Source organism: Peromyscus maniculatus, chromosome 16, assembly GCF_049852395.1.
Source record: "Peromyscus maniculatus bairdii isolate BWxNUB_F1_BW_parent chromosome 16, HU_Pman_BW_mat_3.1, whole genome shotgun sequence".
In the NCBI taxonomy this organism is placed as follows: Eukaryota; Metazoa; Chordata; class Mammalia; order Rodentia; family Cricetidae; genus Peromyscus; species Peromyscus maniculatus.
Genome location: NC_134867.1, coordinates 49,113,581 through 49,134,071, shown reverse-complemented (window position 1 = coordinate 49,134,071; position 20,491 = coordinate 49,113,581). Strand labels below are relative to the sequence as shown.

Genomic DNA, 20,491 nt, shown 5'->3' with positions numbered 1-20,491 from the left:
CTGAGGGCACAGAGCATACACACACAAACACACACACACACACACACACACACACACACACACACACACACGCTTTCATTTTCTGATTTTTTTATTTTGACCTTTTGTTATTGTTGCAGCTGTTGGATTTCCTGAAACTTTGGCTTGCTGGTGACTACTTCTTTTTGCATCAAAAAAGACAGGCGTGGGTTGGGGGAGGCAGGCCATCTCAGGCTGCAGTCAGTCCCCTGGGTCATACTGCAGACTATTTTATTTACAGAATCAAGCACAGCTTGGGAAGATCATTTTCTCTATTCAAAAATACTCTGTCCTCTCTAATCCTAGTCTCTTAGCTTGTTGTGCACAATATGTAGATTAATTTAAAAAAAAAAAAAGAAACCAGTGATTTCAAATGACACATAAAGATATTCTTATAAAATCCATCTCAGGTAAACACACCTACTTCTCTATTAATAAATAATTACAACTTTGATTTATCTTATTTACATCAGTTAAAATGACTATAGAAAGGAATCTGATACACAAATAATACAGCAACCCAAAGAGCTGAGACTCCACACAGAGTCAAGCAGTTTGCTAGTTACTCTAGTACTTTTCACCCTTTTAAAACTCTCGACTATTGATATTCATAAAACTATACCTTTTAAAAGGGACACAATTCTTCCTATGAGGTATCATGAGACATGGGTTTAGTGGACAATAGATAACGCAAATTAAGCAATTTGTAAACTGCCAAACGTTCGGAGCACGGACACGAAACAGAAATGTTATTCACTTTCTACAGATTGCGAAACTTTTAAAAATGATTATAGTTATAAAACATTTTTGTCTTGATCAATTCTCTACCACATATATTTAATTCTTACTTGATGCTATTTAAAATAAACTTTGATGTAAACTTTTATATCCAGTAGTGCACATTATAAAATGTAAACAAAAGATTTTATCAATGAAAGAGAAACAGGTGAATGAGAGGCTGGGAAACTGAAGATGTGTTACAGGGAACGTCACGCATCACATGGAATAGAAAACAAGCAGGCTTCCTATCAATTTGTGCTCTGCTTATTAAAGGACAATGACTCATTACAGACTTTGATAGAAGACAATATATAAATTTCATGCTCCCCCTTCACTTCTTCCTTTGTGGCTTTCACAATTATAGCCTCCGACTCTGTGTTAGAGACTGCTTTCTTTCTAGGCTGTAACGCTAGAGCAGGAACCAATCATTCAGGGCTTCTGACATTTAATACACATCTCTCTTTATTACAGAAAAAACTTAGTTACTGAAATGAACATATGTTCCTTTCCTTTTTTGCTTCTAGTATTTTGAAAGGATATATACAGATGTGTGATGTAGTTCTACAGGAGCTATTTTGTAGGTCATTAGACTAGACTCTTGGACAATTACTGACAAAAGATGCTTGTAGTCTTCCATGCGGCGGCATGTGCACTAAGATTTAACTGGCTCATCACCTGAGTGTACTGGAATTGTTAGCAAATAAAGGACATTTTAAAAGGGGAGCTGAGCATTTTACTGAAATGATGAAACATCGTTGTTTTAGCAATTTTAATTAAATAATGCAAGGGTACATCATTTGGTTAAACATTTTATAAAAAGTCAAGCAAAATTAAAAACTTAGCCAATTTCAACTTTTCTACAAATATAACCAGTAACTCTTTTGGTCAAATCTACCTTTAGCTGAATTAATGTGAACAAGGACAAAAGACATTGAAGAATTCTCCTCACCACAATGGAGGGTTTCTTACTTTTCACACCGCATGGCCACTACATGGAAACTCTCAGAAGATGAGCAATTCAGTCATGCGCTGCACTTTTCGATGATGAAAAGTGATATATCACCTTGTTTTGCTTTTGAAAAAATAGGAACTGAACACAAAGATAGAGTAACAAGAACTGAAGAGGATCCCATACACAAGCTATGTGTATCTTTGATTAGTTGGAGCCCACCATTCAGCACAGTCTAAAGAGAAGGGGACAATTTGCTGCTTTCACTAATGACACTGATGACCAGTGCCCGAGAGAGAGTGAGTCCAGACAGCTGGTCACAATTCAGTCCCAACACAAAGATGACCATGTCGGACTCAGAACTTCTCATTTATTGCCTCTCCCCACCTCGGATCAAACACTGATGGCAGATACAACGGCACAAAATCTTTTGGCATGTGAAAGTTTAATACAGGAATGATCCAAGGAACAGCCCACCAGGACTTCTCAACATCCCTTTGTGTTTTTCATCCGTCAACGTGACCCCGCTAAGTTCTCTGTCTGTCAACTCACAGCCAGCACACACCATATGCTCCGGTTTGCACGTGGGTGAGTTCTCAGGTAAAGCCATGTGACTGAGGTAAAACAGTGCTTGATTGTGCTGGGATAGAACAGTCCTCAGCGGTGTACATCCCTTGTATGTTATCTTCCCCAAAGATACCAATGACATCAACAAGGACATTTCCTTCTCCTTCTGGCTGAAGTTGGTCTTAGTGGATTCTGGTTGTCAGAACTGGTACCACTTTTTATCTTTGTATTTCAGCATCATCTAAAGGAGGGGAAAAAAGAAAAATATGTTTTCAAAATTCCAAAAAACTATTTATAATTGGTATCTATAAAGCATACCACCCTAAAACATTCCAGTCTGGTATTACACTTCCATTTATTTAAAGTAGCAAGAATTATTCCACTTAGATGAAAAATGGCTATGTTCATTAAAAAAAAAAAAACTATCCTAGGAGATGCTCAAGTTTCTGATATGTATCATAGTTTCTTTTTAATGTGTAACATAGTTTGGTGACTCAGTGAATAACTTCAAAATAAGTCAATTGCCATGCCTCTAATTAGAACCGAAAGGATGAGGGAAAGGAAGGTGAAAAAAACTACCTCCATCTCAAATTTACTAAGCTCTTGCTGTGAGCTAAATAACACTTGACACACCTACCTTGATTTTAATTGATCTGCACAGTTCTGGGGGTTTGTATTATTTCCTCTTCATGTTCTAAATAAAAAATCTCATTTATAAAAAGGGCTTCCAGGTTTTACTCATGGTTAGCAGAATGGTGGGTTACTGGGGATCAGGCCAGGCAATCTGAATTCAAGAGCCCAGGAACGCACCTCAGTGCACTGTCCTCCTCAGACTCTCAAGTACATCTAAGAACAGCAGCTAGAGAAGAGAAGGACAACTGTGCTCCTTGTCAATCGATCGATCGGGACGTGCAGATACTATGAAAGGGACGCAAGTGCTTGTGTTGGGGCAACAAAACCCCTGCTCTACAGTGAGGGCTATTTGCTTCCATTGGAGGTGCTTTGGGGCACTCACGACTCCCTGGGATGCTCTAGACAGGCACCTTCCAGGTCGAGTCATGTCCATCATGCAACTTGAGCAAAGAAGAGATGGCTAGTGGTTGAACAACTAGAGGAATGCTAGCATTATAGAGACTTGGTGCTCTAAGATAAAAGTAACTTTGATACTGTTCACCTGGGCAAGAATCAAAGGCCAGTCAAGGAAGCAAAAATGAGACGTCACCAGCCCAGAGCATGAAGGAGTGGCACACATGCAAAAATAATAACATGTGCCTTACAGAAGGGCTTTTAAGGCCACAAGAACATTTTTTAAAATTTGTTTTTATTTCATATGCATGCGCTTTTGCCTGCATTTTTGTATATGTACCATCTCATATTGCAAGGAAGCCAGAGAAGGGCATCCGATTTTCTGGAACTGGAGTTACTGCGAGCTGCCATGTGGGTGCTAGGAAGCAAACACAGGTCCTCTGCAAGAGCAGCAAGCACTCTTACCTGATGAGCTATCTCTGAGGCCCACAAATCATTGTTTCATAAGGCCCTGTATCAGTCAACAAAATATGGTTGTGTGAGCATCATTTAGAGATGCCTATACTTTACAGAACCTGTTTCTCAGGTCAAAGAATTTACTAGAGCTGAACCACTACCTCTCTGAGGAGGAGGCCCAAATTACTCAGGGTCAGAGAATGTGAGCTTGCTTCACCCAGCAGGGCTGCATAAGGGGATGATTTGACTATGGGCGTGGTTACCAGGTGTTTGGAAGGGTCTACACTTGATTGTATGGTGTGCTTTGATCTTGCAAGGGTAAAGTCTTTTGCCTCTCCCCTTGGTATGTTATAAAAAGCCGTTTGAATAAATCGTCCAGGCCATTTTGCATTATTCCAGGCCCTTCTGAAGCTATCCTGTGTTTCTGTCTTTCTTCTTGTCAGCTAGGTCTCTCTTTCTATCTGATATTTTCTTATCCCTCTTTCCTCCACCTAAGAACCCTAGAATAGGTGGGAAAAGGTGGGAGCTGGACTCCCACGGTCTCCCACACATCTCCATATACATTAGTTTGCAAGACACGGCGACTTCAACATGCTAACTGATTTTTGTTATTTAGATCTACCTGGAAGAATCCAGGAGACAACGGAGTTCCTTCTTAGGTTAAGGTAGTTGCAGACTCTGGCGAGTTAAGGGAGTTTAGTATTTTTATTGAGGTCCCTGACAAACAGCCACAAAGCTTCTGCATTGCTTATGAAGGTCCAAAGGTGGGCACGTGCCTTCACAAGGCACAGATTTCAGGAAAGACCAGAAACCACTGCCATGTTCTCTTAATGGTTCCCTCCTGTGGAAAAGTCAGAACTTGCAATATCACAAAATACATGCTTGTAGAAGTAACAGCATATACACTACGTTGTCATTGTGACATTTGCTTTATCTAGTTCTTTGGGTGGCTGGCCGCACGTTAGGCATACCTCATGAGCATGTTTGGAAAACGAGTCTGCGCTGGATAACATAGCTGCAGTTCTCTCTTCCAGGTCGCCAAGCTTCTGCCCTCTCTCATCCAGGGCCAACCTGGCTCGGGCTAATTCACCCACCACTCCGGATGCTGCTCCTTTGACACCCTCGATCCCACCAGGACCCGGGATGTGCTGCGCAAGGCTCCTTGAGGCCCTTCCTGAGGAGGACTCGCCAACTGGAAGGTTTGAAGAACGGAGAAAAAGTTAGTAAAAGTCCTATCACATGGCAGCATTAAAATACAAGTTTTGGATCATGTGGTAATACAATTAGAAGATTAATATTTAACTTTATAACACACCTTTATTGTGCTGTTTTACATTTTTTCTCAATGCTTTTTCAAATATGCAAAACCACAGTGCACCATTATAAACACCCTATTCTCTCCTAGTTCACACAGCAGAAATCCGGGGAATCAGGGCTAGCTAGCCATTGCTGAGAGAAGTAGATACACTGATGCAGATTTTGTAACTAAAATTGCTTTTTGAGTTGTTAACATTATAGTTTAGGGATTTTAAGCTTTTAACTTTAAGCATAAAGATTTAAGTTTTAGCCAGGCAGTGGTGGCGCACGCCTTTAATCCCAGCACTTGGGAGGCAGAGCCAGGCGGATCTCTGTGAGTTCGAGGCCAGCCTGGGCTACCAAGTGAGCTCCAGGAAAGGCGCAAAGCTACGCAGAGAAACCCTGTCTCGAAAAACAAAACAAAACAAAACAAAACAAAAAAGATTTAAGTTTTAATTTTCACGTTTGATTTAGTGTTCTGATTCCACACTTATAAAAATACTATTTCCATTTTGGTCACCCAGATTTGTAGACATGTTTTCTTTGTCTCCACTAACGTTTCCCTTTTCAGATACATAAAATCACACTTTTTCCTTAAAGGGCTTGCTTGCCTCTTCCTTTCAGTACCCAAATTCTGACTAATTCCCAGATCACAGCAAGTCTAAGAGCAGACTCCGGTTATATGCCCTTGCACTTCCGCTCACATTTCTTTTCCTGAACTGTAAGGACCCTTCACACTGCCCAATCTCAGAACGTCTCCGTCCCTCACAAGGAAGCCCATGGTCTGTCACTATCACTTTCTACTCTTTCTGTCCTACTCAGGGTCACTGCCCTATTCTCTTTCTTTTCTTTTTTCCCCCTGGTTTTTCGAGAAAGGATTTCTCTGTAGAGTTTTGGATCCTGTCCTGGATCTCGCTCTGTAGACCAGGCTGTCCTCGAACTCACAGAGATCCTCCTGGCTCTGTCTCCTGAGTGCTGGGATTAAAGGCATGCACCACGGCTGCCCGGCTGTTCTATTTCTATATATTTGCCTATTATAAATACTCCATATAAATATATCCACACAGCCGTGGCCTCTCATGGCTAATGGATCCACACTGCCAGTAGCCTTTCATGGCTGACTTCTTTCCTTGAAGATAAGGTCCCAGTTTATCTGTGTAGCAACACACATCAGTATCATTTCTTCTTATGGCTGAATAGTGCATCATTTTATAAGTATACCACATTTTGCTGTGCTTCATTTAACCAATGGGCAGTTTCCACTTTTTTGTCTTATTATAAGTAATGCTCCCTTGGACATTTCTGAAAGTGTTTATGTAAACACCCATTTTCAGTTCCCTTGGACATGTATGTCCAGGAATGGAATGGCTGGGACATGGACTGGGACACCTGTTGAACTTTCTGAGGTCTAGGGGGCAGCTTTTTCGAGAGCATGCAGCATTTTCATTCAGCAACATGAGCTACAGCTTCTCTACACCCTACCAATGCTCATGTGTCCTCATCGCAGCTATCCTAGTTAACATGATGTGGTACATCACCATGGCTTCTGATACACATTGGTTCTTGAATGACCAATGATGTTGGACATCTTTTGATGATTTCTGATCAGGAATATTTCAAAAGAAATCCAAACCTTCTGCTCATTCAAAATTGGGCTACTTATTCTTTTATTACTGAATTATGAGTTCTTTGTATATTCCAGATAATAGATTTTTATCAGATACGATTTGTATACAGCTTGTCCTATTATTTGTGTAGTAGAATATTTTAAGGTGTGTTATTTTTGTTCATGTTGCATTTGTTTAACTCTGTGAAACTGTGTTACTGTGCCTGTGTAAAACACCTGATGGTTTAATAAAGAACTGGCCTATAGCAAGGAAGGAGAAAGGACAGGTGTAGCTGGCAGGCAGAGAGAATATATTGAGGGAGAAATCTGGAAAGAGTTCTAAGATCTAGCAGTCAGACGAGGAGGAGGACATCAGGGTCCAGCTACCCAGCTACCCAACCAGAAAGCCATGGAGTAAGAGTAAGACAGAAGTAAGAGAACAGGAAAGCCCAGAGGCAAAAGGTAGATGGGATCACTTAAGTTAAAGAAAGCTGACTAGAAACTAAGCCAAGCTAAGGCTGGACATTCATAGTTAAGAACAAGCCTCTGTGTGATTTATTTGGGAGCTGGGTGGCGGGCCCCCCAAAAGAGCCAAACAACAACCTACAATATATTAGAATTATCATCTTCTCTTCTTGCTATTTATTTTTTGAAACACAAAGTTTTCCCGTCGATGAACTACAATTTCCCTCTTTCATTCTCTGTTTGTGACTTAGGTGAAGTATTGGGGAACAAATGACTAACTGAGGTGACAAAGATTTATTTCAAGTTCTTCTAAGAGTTTTGTACTTTAACCCTCAAGTAGAAGTCCTTGATTCGTTTGACTTAATTTTCATGTTGCTGGTTTTTATTTACTTGAATATCTAGTTGTGTCAACATTATTTGCTGAAAGGTCCATTATTTCATCTTTGGATTGTCTTGGCATCCTTGGAGAAAATCATTGAGCATAAATGCTCTAGGCTTATTTTTGGACTCTCAATCATATTCTATTGCTTATGTCCATGCCAATATCAGATCATAGCTTTGTAGTAACTTTTGCCATGGAAATGTGTGTCCCCCTGGCCCTCTGCTTTTAGACTCTCTGCTTATGGAAGGGTCAGCCTCACCTCCTCCATTTCATAAATCTTACTATTATTTTGTGCAAAAAATCCAGTTTAGATTCTGATGGGATGATTTATATTGGTCTGAGGAGCAGCACTGATACATCAGCAGGATAAATAAAGTCTTTAAATCCAAGAACATGAGATGCTGTTCTGTTTACCTATTATTTTTTTTAAATAATATTCTCAAGTTTTAGTGAGAATGTCTTTCACTTCTTCAGTGAAATTATTTCTAAGTGGTTTATTTTATAAATCAAAACTCCACCAGACCTTCAAAGAAGAGCTAACACCATATAATGTACTCCCCTACGTACTCCATATAAGGTAAAGGGAAGAACTTCCCACGTCTGTCAAGAAGGCTACACTACCGCAACACCAAGACCACACCGAGATCTAATGATTTTTTTTTTTTATTTTTTGATGCGGAGATAAAAGGAACTGTTTCCTAAATTTCCCTTTTGGATTATTCATTGCTATCATATAAAAACACGGGTAACTTTTAGAGATTAATCATAGATCCTTTGACCTTGCCATCTTGCTTATCAGCTTTATCTATTTTTGGTTGGTTGCCTTAGGAACTTCCATAATTAAAATTATGTTATCTGCAAATACAGACAGTTTGACTTTTTCCACTCTGACTCCACTTTTCCTTTTCTTGTATAATTATCCTGGTTTATGCTTTAGGATAATCTGAAAAGAAGTGAAAGCCCTCTGAGCTTCATATAAATTTATCATTAGCCACATTGTTAGGGAAGGACTTAGATTAGAATGTCATGAAGTATGCGTGCACATATGTGCTGGCATTCACACATACATGCTGTTGTTCAGCAGTTTCCTTGAATTGAAGCATGTCCCTGGAAGGAGAGCGAGGCACATGAGACTTGGGAGGTAAACACACTTCATGTCTAGAAGCGCAGGAACTTGGGCGAGTCTCTAAGCCCTGTCTCCAGCTCTATAGGAATGAACACCTGCTGCAGAGTGGCATGGTCAGTTGAGCTGCCGAGAGAGACTCCAGGACTGTCCAGCTGTCTACAAGCTGTGTGAAGAGCTCTAGGCTGGCAGATCTTCTAGACATCACCTGTGTTGGGCTGTTCTGTGTTGCTGCTGCTTTTGAGTCATCCTTACTCCTGGAAGAAAGCCCTCACTGATAGGCCTAATTACTAGTAACCCCCAATAAAAATTAATTGATTCACCAAGTTGGACATTGGTATAATCATTACTTTGGTCTGTGGTGGGTTCCCTTTTTGGAATGAACACATATGTGCATGTCTTCCCAGGAAAAGTCCCTCACACCCATGTATCCATTCATCCATGCACCCACCCATCATCCATCACCTTGTATGTGGTAAGGCAAGCCCCTTTCTACTGAAATTAACACTCAACTCAATTTTTCTAAAAATAAACAACTACTGCAAGATAGAACAATGCCCCCCTCCTCAAGATGGCCGCACTTCAGTTTCTGAAAGGTAAGGATACAGCAGCCTATAATAGAAAGCGGGCTTCACACGTGATTAAGGTAAGGACCTTGGCCTGGGCTGGTTATCTTGCATCATCTAGGTGAGTGCAATAGGGAGGACCTCCAGAAGCTGAACAAAGCCAAGAAATACATTCTTACCCAGAGTCCCCAGTGAGGAGCAGAGTGCTGGTGGTGCCAGGATAAACCGTGCTTATTTCTAACAGACAAAACTGAAGCCTAGATGCCCAGTCAGCTGGGTTGTTTTAGGTCAACAGATTTGTAGAACAACAGCAGCGACAGAAAACCAATATAACTAATAATTGATAAAGACTTCATCTTAAAGTTTTGCATATTGATTTATCCAGCAACTCCGCTAATTTGTTACTTGTAAAGCTTTACCTACAGATTATTTTGACATTGACAAGGACAGCAGGACCTTGGTCACTCCTCACTCGCTACTTCCAGCTGCTATGAGACAACAAACATTGCTTCCACAGACTGTTCTCCCTCACCCAGCTGGAGGTTGGAAGTGTAAACCATGTAGAATCCTGCGGGGCTACAGCTTATAGTGGGAGCAGGCTTGTCCAGCATGTGAAAAGCCAACTTTTCCCCTTTATGTTGATTTCTCGATGTTATTTGATAAAAGGGACAGAACTGTAACACAGTCATCAAGTAATGGCAATCACAAAAATAAAACAATAATGATCACATTTAATGTAAATAAGAACATGTTTTCTAGATTACCAATTTAAAGTTGTAAACACCATTTTTTAGCTATTTAAAGTTATGCTAATTTGGTTCCCTGAGAATAATATTTTCCTGATTGAGAACAGAATGACAAAGTAATTTTATGCCTTTTGTTAAACCATGGATATATTAATTATTATGATAAATATGAAAAAGTAAGCATAGTTGATCCATGTAACAAAATATTTACATGGATTGAATGTTTTTGTCTTAAAGGAATATAAGTCCAATTAAACCAGCCAACTTACATAGTTCTTCTCTGTCGAGAGACTGTGCACCGCCCCCGAACAGGCCTTTAAAGAAGCCCCTGTTGGGTGCTTCTGGCGTTTCCACGGGAGTGAAGAGCTCACCCAGCATCTCCTTTCAAATAAAAACCAATTATACCGTTAAAGCTCTGGGGAAACAGACATTTAATTAACAAGGTCACCACTGTAAATGCTGTGATGTGGTGACAATCCCCTTGAGTATGACTCACCAACAATGCATAAGAAAATCACAAACGGTCAGAGCAGAAACACACTGACTTACTCTAACAGTAGGTTTCCAAGACCAATTGACTAAGAGGAATCTGCTGTTTTCTCCGCCCACCTATTATTTGTTAGCATTACAGCCAGGACAGTATGCCTGCCTAGAGGGTAAGGAGACGTAACTTGTGTCCAAGACTCTCTTGGTATGTATCCCAGGCTAGTCTGGAATATAAGATCTTTTTCTGAGTTCTGGGATTGCACTGCCATGCCAGTCAGTATTTGATTTTCAAGATAACATTTAAATCTAATTCAAGAAGAGCTGATACTTTTCCTGAAAACCAGTTTATCTTCTAATAGAACATTCTCTCCCAGCAGGCCGAGGCATTCAGTGTAGCAATGGCCATAGTTTCAGAATTATCATCTTGAGTGGAACCAGACAAACTGTCATTTAGATAGGTCAACTTCCTTTTTCATAAACATGTAGTTGCCATAAACATCATCTGACACGTGAAAATTCAGAAAACCACAGGAAGAGGGAAGAGCGGTTTTTACATGCCAGTCTTCCCTGAGCTTACTGTCAACATTCTCCAGACAGAAAAAGAGGAGAGCAGAATGGTAACCAACAGGGAGTGGCTAGGAGCCCAGAAAATGCTCCACTCACTCCCACCAAGACCAGAAACAAGACGTGGTGCCCGCCCTTTGCATTCCCACTCTCTACAGCGCTTGAGGTCTTTGTGAGAACATGGAGACAAGGAGATATAGGGATGTGGACAGAAAAGATGACATCCTTTATATACTTTAACACAAAGTTTGATTGGAAAATGGCTTTACCAACATTTTAATACAGTTATGGCTTGTCTTAATTTCTTATGTGGCTCTGTTTAGATCAGAAGTTTACACTTTGAAGTTATCAATTTGTGTTTTTAGAACAAAAAGATGCTTTTGGCCTGCAGCTAAGAAACCATTGCCTAACCCAAGGTGTCAAAAAATTTTTTTTTCCTTTCATTTCCTTTTAGAAGCTTTATAGTTTGGGAGCTAAAATGTAGCTCAATGATCTATTGTGACAGTTGCAGTAAACAAATTAAGTCTTAGACAAACATTACATGTCTTTTTTCCCATGTGCAGGTTCTAGATTTTATACTGATCTGTAAACTGTGTATGTACAGATGACACAAGGGCACAAAAAGTCAGGACTAATTAGGGGGCAGGCAGAGAAGAGAGAAGGCAAAGGGTGTGGGGTATGCCCCAAGTCTATTATATGCCTCCATGAAATCTATGCTATGCAACCCAGACAATAAAATAATGTGATAAAACATAAACCAAACAAAAAGGTTCTGTGCATTCCACGAGAAAAGGGGACACAGACAGCATGAGGGCCCTCAGAGAACCCTTAAGTTCTATAGAAATTCGAATACTTGTGTTGCTCACTTGAAGATTTTCACACGTCTCTTGACTGTAGGTGAGTCTCTGGATTTCTGTAGGTGAAACAAGGTATAACGCTTGTCCATTGTTGGTGAAGCAAAAAGTCCTGGCTATCCGCATGTTGGTAAGGGGCAAGTAGTAGGCGTCCAACAGAGGTCGTAAGCTTGGCAAACTTGAGGGAAAGCAAATATTTGTTAGTAATAGGCAGCAAGTTATTTATAGGGTGGGTACAAGGTACAATGACACTGTATGAAGACATGATGTGAAAACCACTACTCTGAAAGCTAGTCTAGAAAACTGATGAAAAATAAAAGAGAAAAATGGCTGGGGCTGTTAAATCATTTAGTTTTTATAGCCGAGGGAGGGAAAACAGGGTTTATATTGCTCATATCCTTGTTTACCATTACCTGGATGAAAATAAATTCTCAGTTGTGCTGATATATTGTATACCCTAATAAACTTGCCTGAGGATCAGAGAACACAGCCAGCCACTAGATTAGATATAGAAGTCAGGCAGTGGTGGCACACACCTTTAATCCCAGCACTTGAGATCTCATGCCTTTGCTTGGGAAGCACACATGCCTTTAATCCCAGGAAGTAATATGGCAGGGCACAGAAAGGTATATAAGGCGTGAGGAAACAGGAACTCACTTGCTTTAGGCTGAGGATTTCGTAGAGGTAAGAACTAGTGGCTGGCTGTTCTGCTTCTCTGATCTTTCAGCTTTCACCCTGATATCTGACTCTGGGTTTTTTATTAAAAGACCATCTAAGATTCGAACAACACTCAGTGTATAAGACTATGAACAACTCAGTATCTTTTTCAAGCTGAATTTGATTCTGTGATCCAAGCAGGAATGCTGTATGTGTTTAGAAATGACCTCATTCCTACCTGAAGGTCATAATGTGGCCATTGGCACAGAAGCAGGCGAGGCAGACACTGTTGCTCAGTGCTACAACGTCTCCACGAAGCACGAACGACGTCTCAGTAATGTTCTGCTTATACGCACAGTTCTGGGTTGGCAGTGAGATTACCTTTGCTTGCTTTTCAGAACATATCACTGCATACTGGTTTTCACTAATTTCCTGAGAAGAGGAGGGGGAGACTGAGACAGGTCGCCGCTTTTTCAATTTCTCCTTTTCGTCTTTTTCTTCGGGAACGATGTGCTCTTTCCAGGGTTCGTATGCAGGTGGCATTAAGCAGCCCGTGGCATCCAGAAATGCCATTCTCAAGATTGCACCTTTTAACCTCAATATAGTACCTAGAACGTAGAAGTTTAGTATACACTTCCATTTTTAAATTCAGCGCAAATATGTTTATTCCAACTCTGACACTAAATATACACAAATATGTTGAATGCACACTACACTGAATATGTAATTGTATGAGGTCACTGATAAAATCCCAAACTCAAGCCATGTTATTTATGAGTCTGGAAAAATATGTCATCAATGCATGCTCCAAACACAAATGTCAACAGTTAAGAATTTATAAGTTAATTAAAATAATGAATTTGGCACACACACACCTGACCGGCAGATGAATAAATCAATGATATGCTGTTTCCTTTAAATGCAGAACTAGAAAGTTTATTTTACTTTAAGAAAATTAAAACTAATTTGTGTGCACAGGCACCTGTGGAAGTGAGGGGCCGACTTGGGGAGTTGGGTCTCTCCTTCCCCCTGTTTCTGGGGCAGAGCTCCCTTTGCTCTGTGCTGTGCAGTCCAGGCTGGCTGGCCTGAGAGCCGTGGGCCAGTCTCTCTGTCTTACCCTGACATGGGAGTGCTGGGTTTACAGAGGCGCCCCGCCTGCTTTGGCCTATTCATGTGAGTTCTGGGGGAACCGAACTCAACTCAGTAGGCTTGGGTAGCAGATGATTTTACTTGCTGAGCCTTCTCCATAGCCCTAAGAAAATGTGCTTCTTAAAACACAAAACTGCCACTAATACCGTTTGTCTTCACAGTGCTTGGATCAGTAACCGCTAATTAAGCCAGAGCATGTCCCCCATGCAGCAGCAGGGCATACGCACCACTTGGAGACACAATCACGGGCTGAAGGAGTCTTTGCTCGGGCCCTGGGGGAAGGTTCAGTGTGATGATGAACACTGTTCCCAGCGTCGTTCCCACCCACAGACAGGGGGAGGGGGAGGAGTCGGCCTTGCGAGTAAAAGTTTCACAGAAATGAAGAGCAGAGATAGCTTCTCGGGATTCCTTGTCAATGCTGGTTACACTTGAACTCCGCGATCTGCTGAAGGAATTATCTTTTACATCTGAAATGATTTAAAATGCAGGATTGCTTTAGTTACAGCATATTACATTCTGTTGTTTTTGTTACAAATTTGGTCAAGTAAATTTTAAATTTACCCCCATGCAAAAATCTATGGCATATGTCCTTTTAGGTGAAAAGAAAAACGATTTACTTTTATGTTAATAAAACTTCCTGTTTGCTCAAATGTCAAATGCAAATAAATAGGTTTCAGAAGTGAGCAGGTACGAGCTCTCAAAGAAAACACCGAATGTCAGACCTCTGTTGTCAGTACCCACTGTTCTCACAGAGCTGGTGCCCCCTTGGTAGTTCATGATTAGATAAAACTAAAAATGTAAAGATCTTTTCAAGTCTTCACGTGTACAAACTGCACCAAGACGTGCGGGGAGGGGCAACCACTTCTGTTTCTCAGTCTGTTCACATGAGCACCATAAAAACCAATGGAAAAAAATCCTTATTTTCCTTGAGTATAAACAACACTCATCTAAGAAATTTGGCTTCAATATGTATAACCGGTATCTGGCTTACTCTTAGTAAGCCAGCCACATCCCTCTACTTAAGGTTGTCTATAACAAACAGTATAGCTACTGTATTTTAATTTTTTAATTAATTCTATGTGCATTGGTGTTTACCTGCATGCGTGTCTGTGTGAGGGTATAGTAACCTGGAACTGGCATTACACACAGTTGTGAGCTGCTGTGTGGGTGCTGGGAATTGAACCTGGGTCGTCTGGAAGAGCAGCCAGTGCTCTTATCCGCTGAGCCATCTCCAGCACCCAGCGTATCTATTTTAAAATTACACTATTTTTCCTCCACTAGCTTCTCGTGTTCAATTCCAATTCCATCTCAAGCCTTGGCCTCATCTCTCTGTGAACTGCGTCCCCAAACGCCCACTAGTCACGCCCTGTGCCTCGTCTCCTGAGAAATCCTGTCACTAATGATGCATTCCATTCTGCTGACATTGGTGACATTCTGGTCACCTTAACCCTGAGGCCACAGTCCTGCTTCCATGCTTTCAGTTTACCTACACAAGAGCTGGGATGCCAGGTTTGGTGGCAATAGTGTTTCCTCTTTTTGTCTGTCACCAATCTAGTTCCTTTATTCTAAACTCAGGTTCTCATCGCCATTTACCTAGATTGATGATGCCACCTTTTGATGTGTCACTGCTGAAACAACTCAGTTTTATACAGTACAATCATAATTCAATCACTGTGACTAGAAAAACCCCTCAGTAGCTTCCACTTGTCTATGTAGTCATGCTCAGTCTTACCACAATCATCCAGAACCTCGACAAACCTCTAATTTAACTTCCTGACTCTGTCTCCTGATGTTAAACCTCTCCAGTTTGCAATGGGATCTAAATGGAGACTTCTGAGTTTTTCCAAACATAACCTGCATTTCACTTTTGAGACCTTCTGGTCCTTGCATTCAATCCTTTTGGACCAAGCAACGCTGGCCATCTCAGCCAGTCCCTCAGGACTCCTAAGCCACAGAGGTCCCACGAGCTGTTCTCTCCCGCGGTTGTCCCGGGACAGCGGTGCCACGGTCATTTCTGACCTGTCTTAGTCCCTGCTCTAAGATGACGGCAGGGAAGGGCTGGTGTTGTTTTCATGCTCTGCAGAATTTTCTAGCATTTCACTTGTAAGGTTTACTCAATAAACACTTACTAAAGATGGATCTATAACCAACAGTTTAAGCCATTCTGTTCAACTGTGCCATTAGATATATTAAAATTCCCAGAAATTTCTATCACACCTAGTACACATCACTTCTGAAATCATGACTTTTAATGTTTTTTAATGTCATTAATAAAAACACAGCAGGGCTTTCTAAGGTATATTTTTAGTAATATAAAAAGGTATAACCAAATCCTTATACTTCCACAAGCTTCCTGCAAATAAATTTAGATTCACATATTGAAAATAATCCCCCAGCAATTTTAAGTAACACAATTTTGATGATAGCTAGCCTCTAAACTTATTATAATTTCAGCAGTCAGGGCCATATTTAACCGCAGTTACTAAATGTATCTTTCTTTTGTTCAAGTCTGTACTTCTATGACAGATAACAACATGGTGGAAAAGATGTCTGCTATGGCGTGGAGAAGACATGAGTGTGTCAGCCCAAAATGAACGTGCTGGAAATCTAGTCCTCAGAATGGTAATGCTTATAGGACACAACCTTTAAGAGCAGGGTCCAGTGGGGGGGTTGACATGCACTGGGACGTCACCCACAGAGGACATATGAACAGTTCTCCAGGAACCCTGGCTTAATGGACACAAGAAGGACCAGAGTACAGAAAGAAGCCTGGCTCCTGCCTCTGCCTCACTTCTGACCTTGCTGCCATGTGGCCTGTCCCCCGACACGCTTTCGCACCATGATGCCACCATCATGAAATGATGTGGCCAGAAAGCCCTCACCAGAGACAAGAGATGAGGGTGACAAGCAAGCAAATCTTTAAAGTGTGAACTATTAATAAATAAACTCTTTAATAAAGAATTGGGTATTCTGTTATGCCACAAAAAAAAAATGACTGAAGTCCTTCATGTAAATAAAACGACTTTCTGTAATCAATAAATACCACATGTCTGGATGAGTTTATAAAAATTACTGATTATAAGAATTTATGAACTCATTCAAATCTCCAAAGTTACCTTTTCAAAATTAAAATTTAAATGTATTTTTCAATAATAATCATATATTTTGTTCCTTAAACAAGACAACTAAATGACAGACAAATTTAGTTGTGCCCTAGTGATAACAATAGAAAGTAATGATACAAGAAAAGTTGGTCGTACAAACCTCAGCAAACTAACATGTGGAAAATGTCATATTTATTAAAATTACAGACAATTAACAATAACTTAAATTTTAAATGTTAATTCAAAGCCATGAGGACACAATGTATTAACTTAATAGAATGACTTAACTTCAAAATATTAAACTATATAGCAGTTTATTATATGAGTTACCTATAAAAATTATATCACCAAAGAAACTCCTTAGGCTACATCAATGTGAGAAAAATAGAGTGAATAGCAACTAAGTTCCCCCTTGATGGACACAGGTGTCTATTTATCATCTACCTGGAACTGTTCCAAATCAAGTGAGAATTTTCAGTAGCACCTATCCTTATTAAGTCAGTTGGTATGGGTCTCTGTGGCTTGATTTTTTTTTTTTTTTTTTTTTTTTTTTTTTAGAAAGTGAGCAAGCTAAATGAAATAGAACAGTTAATTCATTTGTTTGTTTGAGACACTGTCTCCACGGGTAGATTAGATTGGTTTCAAACTCTTGATTTTCTTGCCTCAACTTAAAAGCTGGGATAACAGATGTGCACTATTAGACAATGTTTAACAGCTCTAGTATGAAGAATACTAGTTATGATCATAACACTATATATTATCATTTTTGTTGAATCAACATAATCACCTTGAAAAGTATTATCACTATTTAGTAATTAAAGAGGCCTGCAAAAGCAGGGAGGGCACACATTGACTAAATTACCTGTATAATTTGACATATAGTATATGTTTTTAAAAATAGTTCATTATAATGCATATATATGTATGCACACACATATTACTAGATTACTAGCTTTAAAAGTACTTTTAAATGAGTACTTGAGAATAGGAGACTTTTAAAGATACTGAAAGGCTCACAGTCAGTTTTTAACTGGCAATATTTAATGTTACTGAAGGCATTAGCCTCTTCAAATGTGTGATGAAAATCCTGGACCCTCTTCTAGAGCACTCATGTACAATGAAAATCTAAGAAATGCTTGGGTTCAAATTATGACTTTCATTTTTTTAGTTATAAAGCTTACTTTTAAAGTATTATGTCAATGTTTTTAATTAAACTTATTCTTCGACAATTCTCTCTCTCTCTCTCTCTCTCTCTCTCTCTCACACACACACACACACACACACACACACACACACACACACACACAGCCCTATATCTACATGGTACTCAGATTTTCATTTTTATAAGAAAAGGATGTTGCTCTTCTAGAAATAGGAGTGAGCTTGTATTCTATGGTGAATTTCATTCCCCTTTAAGAGTGGTTCTGTAGAACTCTACTAAATTGAATTTCCTATAGTCAGTGTTCTACTGATGTACATAATAGGCCTACACTATACTAATTAGTGCATGTTAAACTCGTCTCAATGTAACAGAGGCAAGAGAAATGGCAGAGATGTGCTGAAATTAGAATGATGGACTGGACCAACACCTAAGTCTGACAAGGACTCTGGGAAATAACAGTGGGAGGTGGAATGAGTGGGCAGCTTCCAGAAAAGTAATGCCGGAAAGTAATGACAGTGCTCAGTGAAAGCACCCTTCATTACTACTTCTTCAATCAAAATAAACAGACATTTCAGGGACAGGGATTCTAAAGAGCAATATGGCCTTGCCTGTACTCCATGGATCTTGTTATCTTTATTGCAATACCATTTATCTATGTGAAATATGGGGAGCTGTTATGAGACAGATTAAGCAAAATGTGTGGATGCCTTCCCAATGCTTTCATAATGAATGAGCTACATTAAAGTATTATAAGAGAGTATTTCCAAATTATCATCAAAGTCAGCAGTGACAAAGTTTAATAAGAAATTTGTTCTATATGAAAAACTAGTTATCTAGTTCCGAAATATTAAACTAGTATAAAATTAAGTTTGTAGAGCTTAAGATGTTTTTTGCGGGATATAAACAGTTTTAGTAAAAATTTGGCCAGGCGGTGGTGGCGCACGCCTTTAATCCCAGCACTCGGGAGGCAGAGCCAGGCGGATCTCTGTGAGTTCGAGGCCAGCCTGGGATACCACCAAGTGAGTCCCAGGAAAGGCACAAAGCTACACAGAGAAACCCTGTCTCGAAAAAACAAAAAAAAAAAAAAAACAAAAAAAAAATCTATAATTGAGAAAATTTTACTAAATTTTATTTAGAAAAGAACAAGAGAGGCAAGGAAATAAATACGTATTTTGCTCTGCCTGAGTGTATATCCTAAACACTATTTCAAAAGGTGGGAAATCACGGTGCATCTTGCCACTGTAACAATGACTTCCAGTGTGATCTCCATTACAATAATTTTCAATCTTCTGATCTCCATTTTCCTTCTTTAAGGTTCAATTACTTTGAACACTTATTCTACTTACCTAAATCGGGCTTTAGATCAGTTGGCAAGCTTAATTTCCTTGACATCTTTGCTGAAAAATAAAATATATTTTTAAAATTCTGAGAAATATTTGATTGATATTTATCATAGCAACTGATTTTCAAGATAGAAGTGAATAGTTTTTTTTTTTTTCTAAATCTAGATTCTGGGATAATTAAAATAAGTTTATAATAACATCAGGAGTGGAAAATAAATCTTACTTCAAAATTTTTAAAAGTGTGTACTTACTTACTTGAGGTAGTATCTTTGTGTGCTTGAAGCTCTTACTTCAAGGCAGTATTGTAAACTCTTAACTTAAGAACCTTTATTGCTTAGGGCTTCAGGAGAAAAGTCATTCCTCAGAAGGAATGTGTTGCAGAGAGGCAACAGTCACAAGAACAAGCTAGGGCATGTGACAGAACATCTTCCTAGCTCCTCATTCCATGCTTATTGGACTCATTATTCTTTTAAAGTTAATTTTTAAATATAAGACATGTCTATATTTCTAAACAAATCAAAGTATTTATGCAATAAACATATTTGACTGAACCATTATTTGATATAAATTAATACTTCCATTTCTATTTCAGTGAGAAAAACACAAAGTCATGCTTAATCTAAAATCATGGTATTTGTATAAAATGTCAATAAAAGTCTTTTTATATAATAGAAAAACTAAAAGTTCATCCACAAACTTCATAGAATTCACTTTCCATCCTCAAAATCAGTTATGGTCTTAGTTTAAGAAGTGGTATAGAGTTAGGAGTCAGTTTGCTACATCTATTATGTTAGTGGTATTGCATGCGGCATAGAACAGTGCTCCCTATGTGAAAGTTCGAAAAAAAAAATTGGTTAATACACGAATGCATATATTTGGTTAAAGTTTGGACGGTTAGGAGATATTTAAAGCACAGACCCTGCTAGTCCATAAGGGCGCCATGTAAACAAAGAGAAATCCAGTCATAGTACATAACTTCCACATCTAAAAAAACGACAAATCCAGTGTTAGGAATAGGCATTGGGTAGACTGGAAAGGGCTTGGGGGAGGGGTGAAGTCATCTTGTTACTTCTTAGCTTGACTAAGCTAATTAGAACATTCTAACAAAACAACTGGCCACATTTATCCATCAGCCGTCTCATCTTCACCAGCTTACTAAATCTGAGACAAGAGATAAAAGGCAACACACAAT

General features: G+C 39.4%; 1 protein-coding gene across 4 annotated transcripts in view; it reads right to left on the bottom strand.

Annotated features, from left to right (window-relative positions):
* Positions 1-1,553: 1,553 nt before the first annotated feature.
* Stxbp5 (syntaxin binding protein 5) overlaps positions 1,554-20,491 on the bottom strand; it is a 133,743-nt gene continuing 114,805 nt past the window's right edge. For 3 of the 4 annotated variants that reach the window (XM_006984440.4, XM_006984439.4, XM_016002943.3), the window contains 7 exons: positions 19,303-19,353; positions 13,918-14,157; positions 12,780-13,149; positions 11,897-12,062; positions 10,250-10,361; positions 4,768-4,988; positions 1,554-2,555 (listed from right to left, as the gene is read on the bottom strand). In XM_006984440.4, coding sequence (XP_006984502.1) covers positions 2,514-2,555; positions 4,768-4,988; positions 10,250-10,361; positions 11,897-12,062; positions 12,780-13,149; positions 13,918-14,157; positions 19,303-19,353 — 1,202 coding nt within the window. In that variant the 3' untranslated portion in view covers positions 1,554-2,513. The remainder of the gene's footprint in view (positions 2,556-4,767; positions 4,989-10,249; positions 10,362-11,896; positions 12,063-12,779; positions 13,150-13,917; positions 14,158-19,302; positions 19,354-20,491) is intronic. The other variant, XM_076552783.1, reaches the window with a different exon arrangement.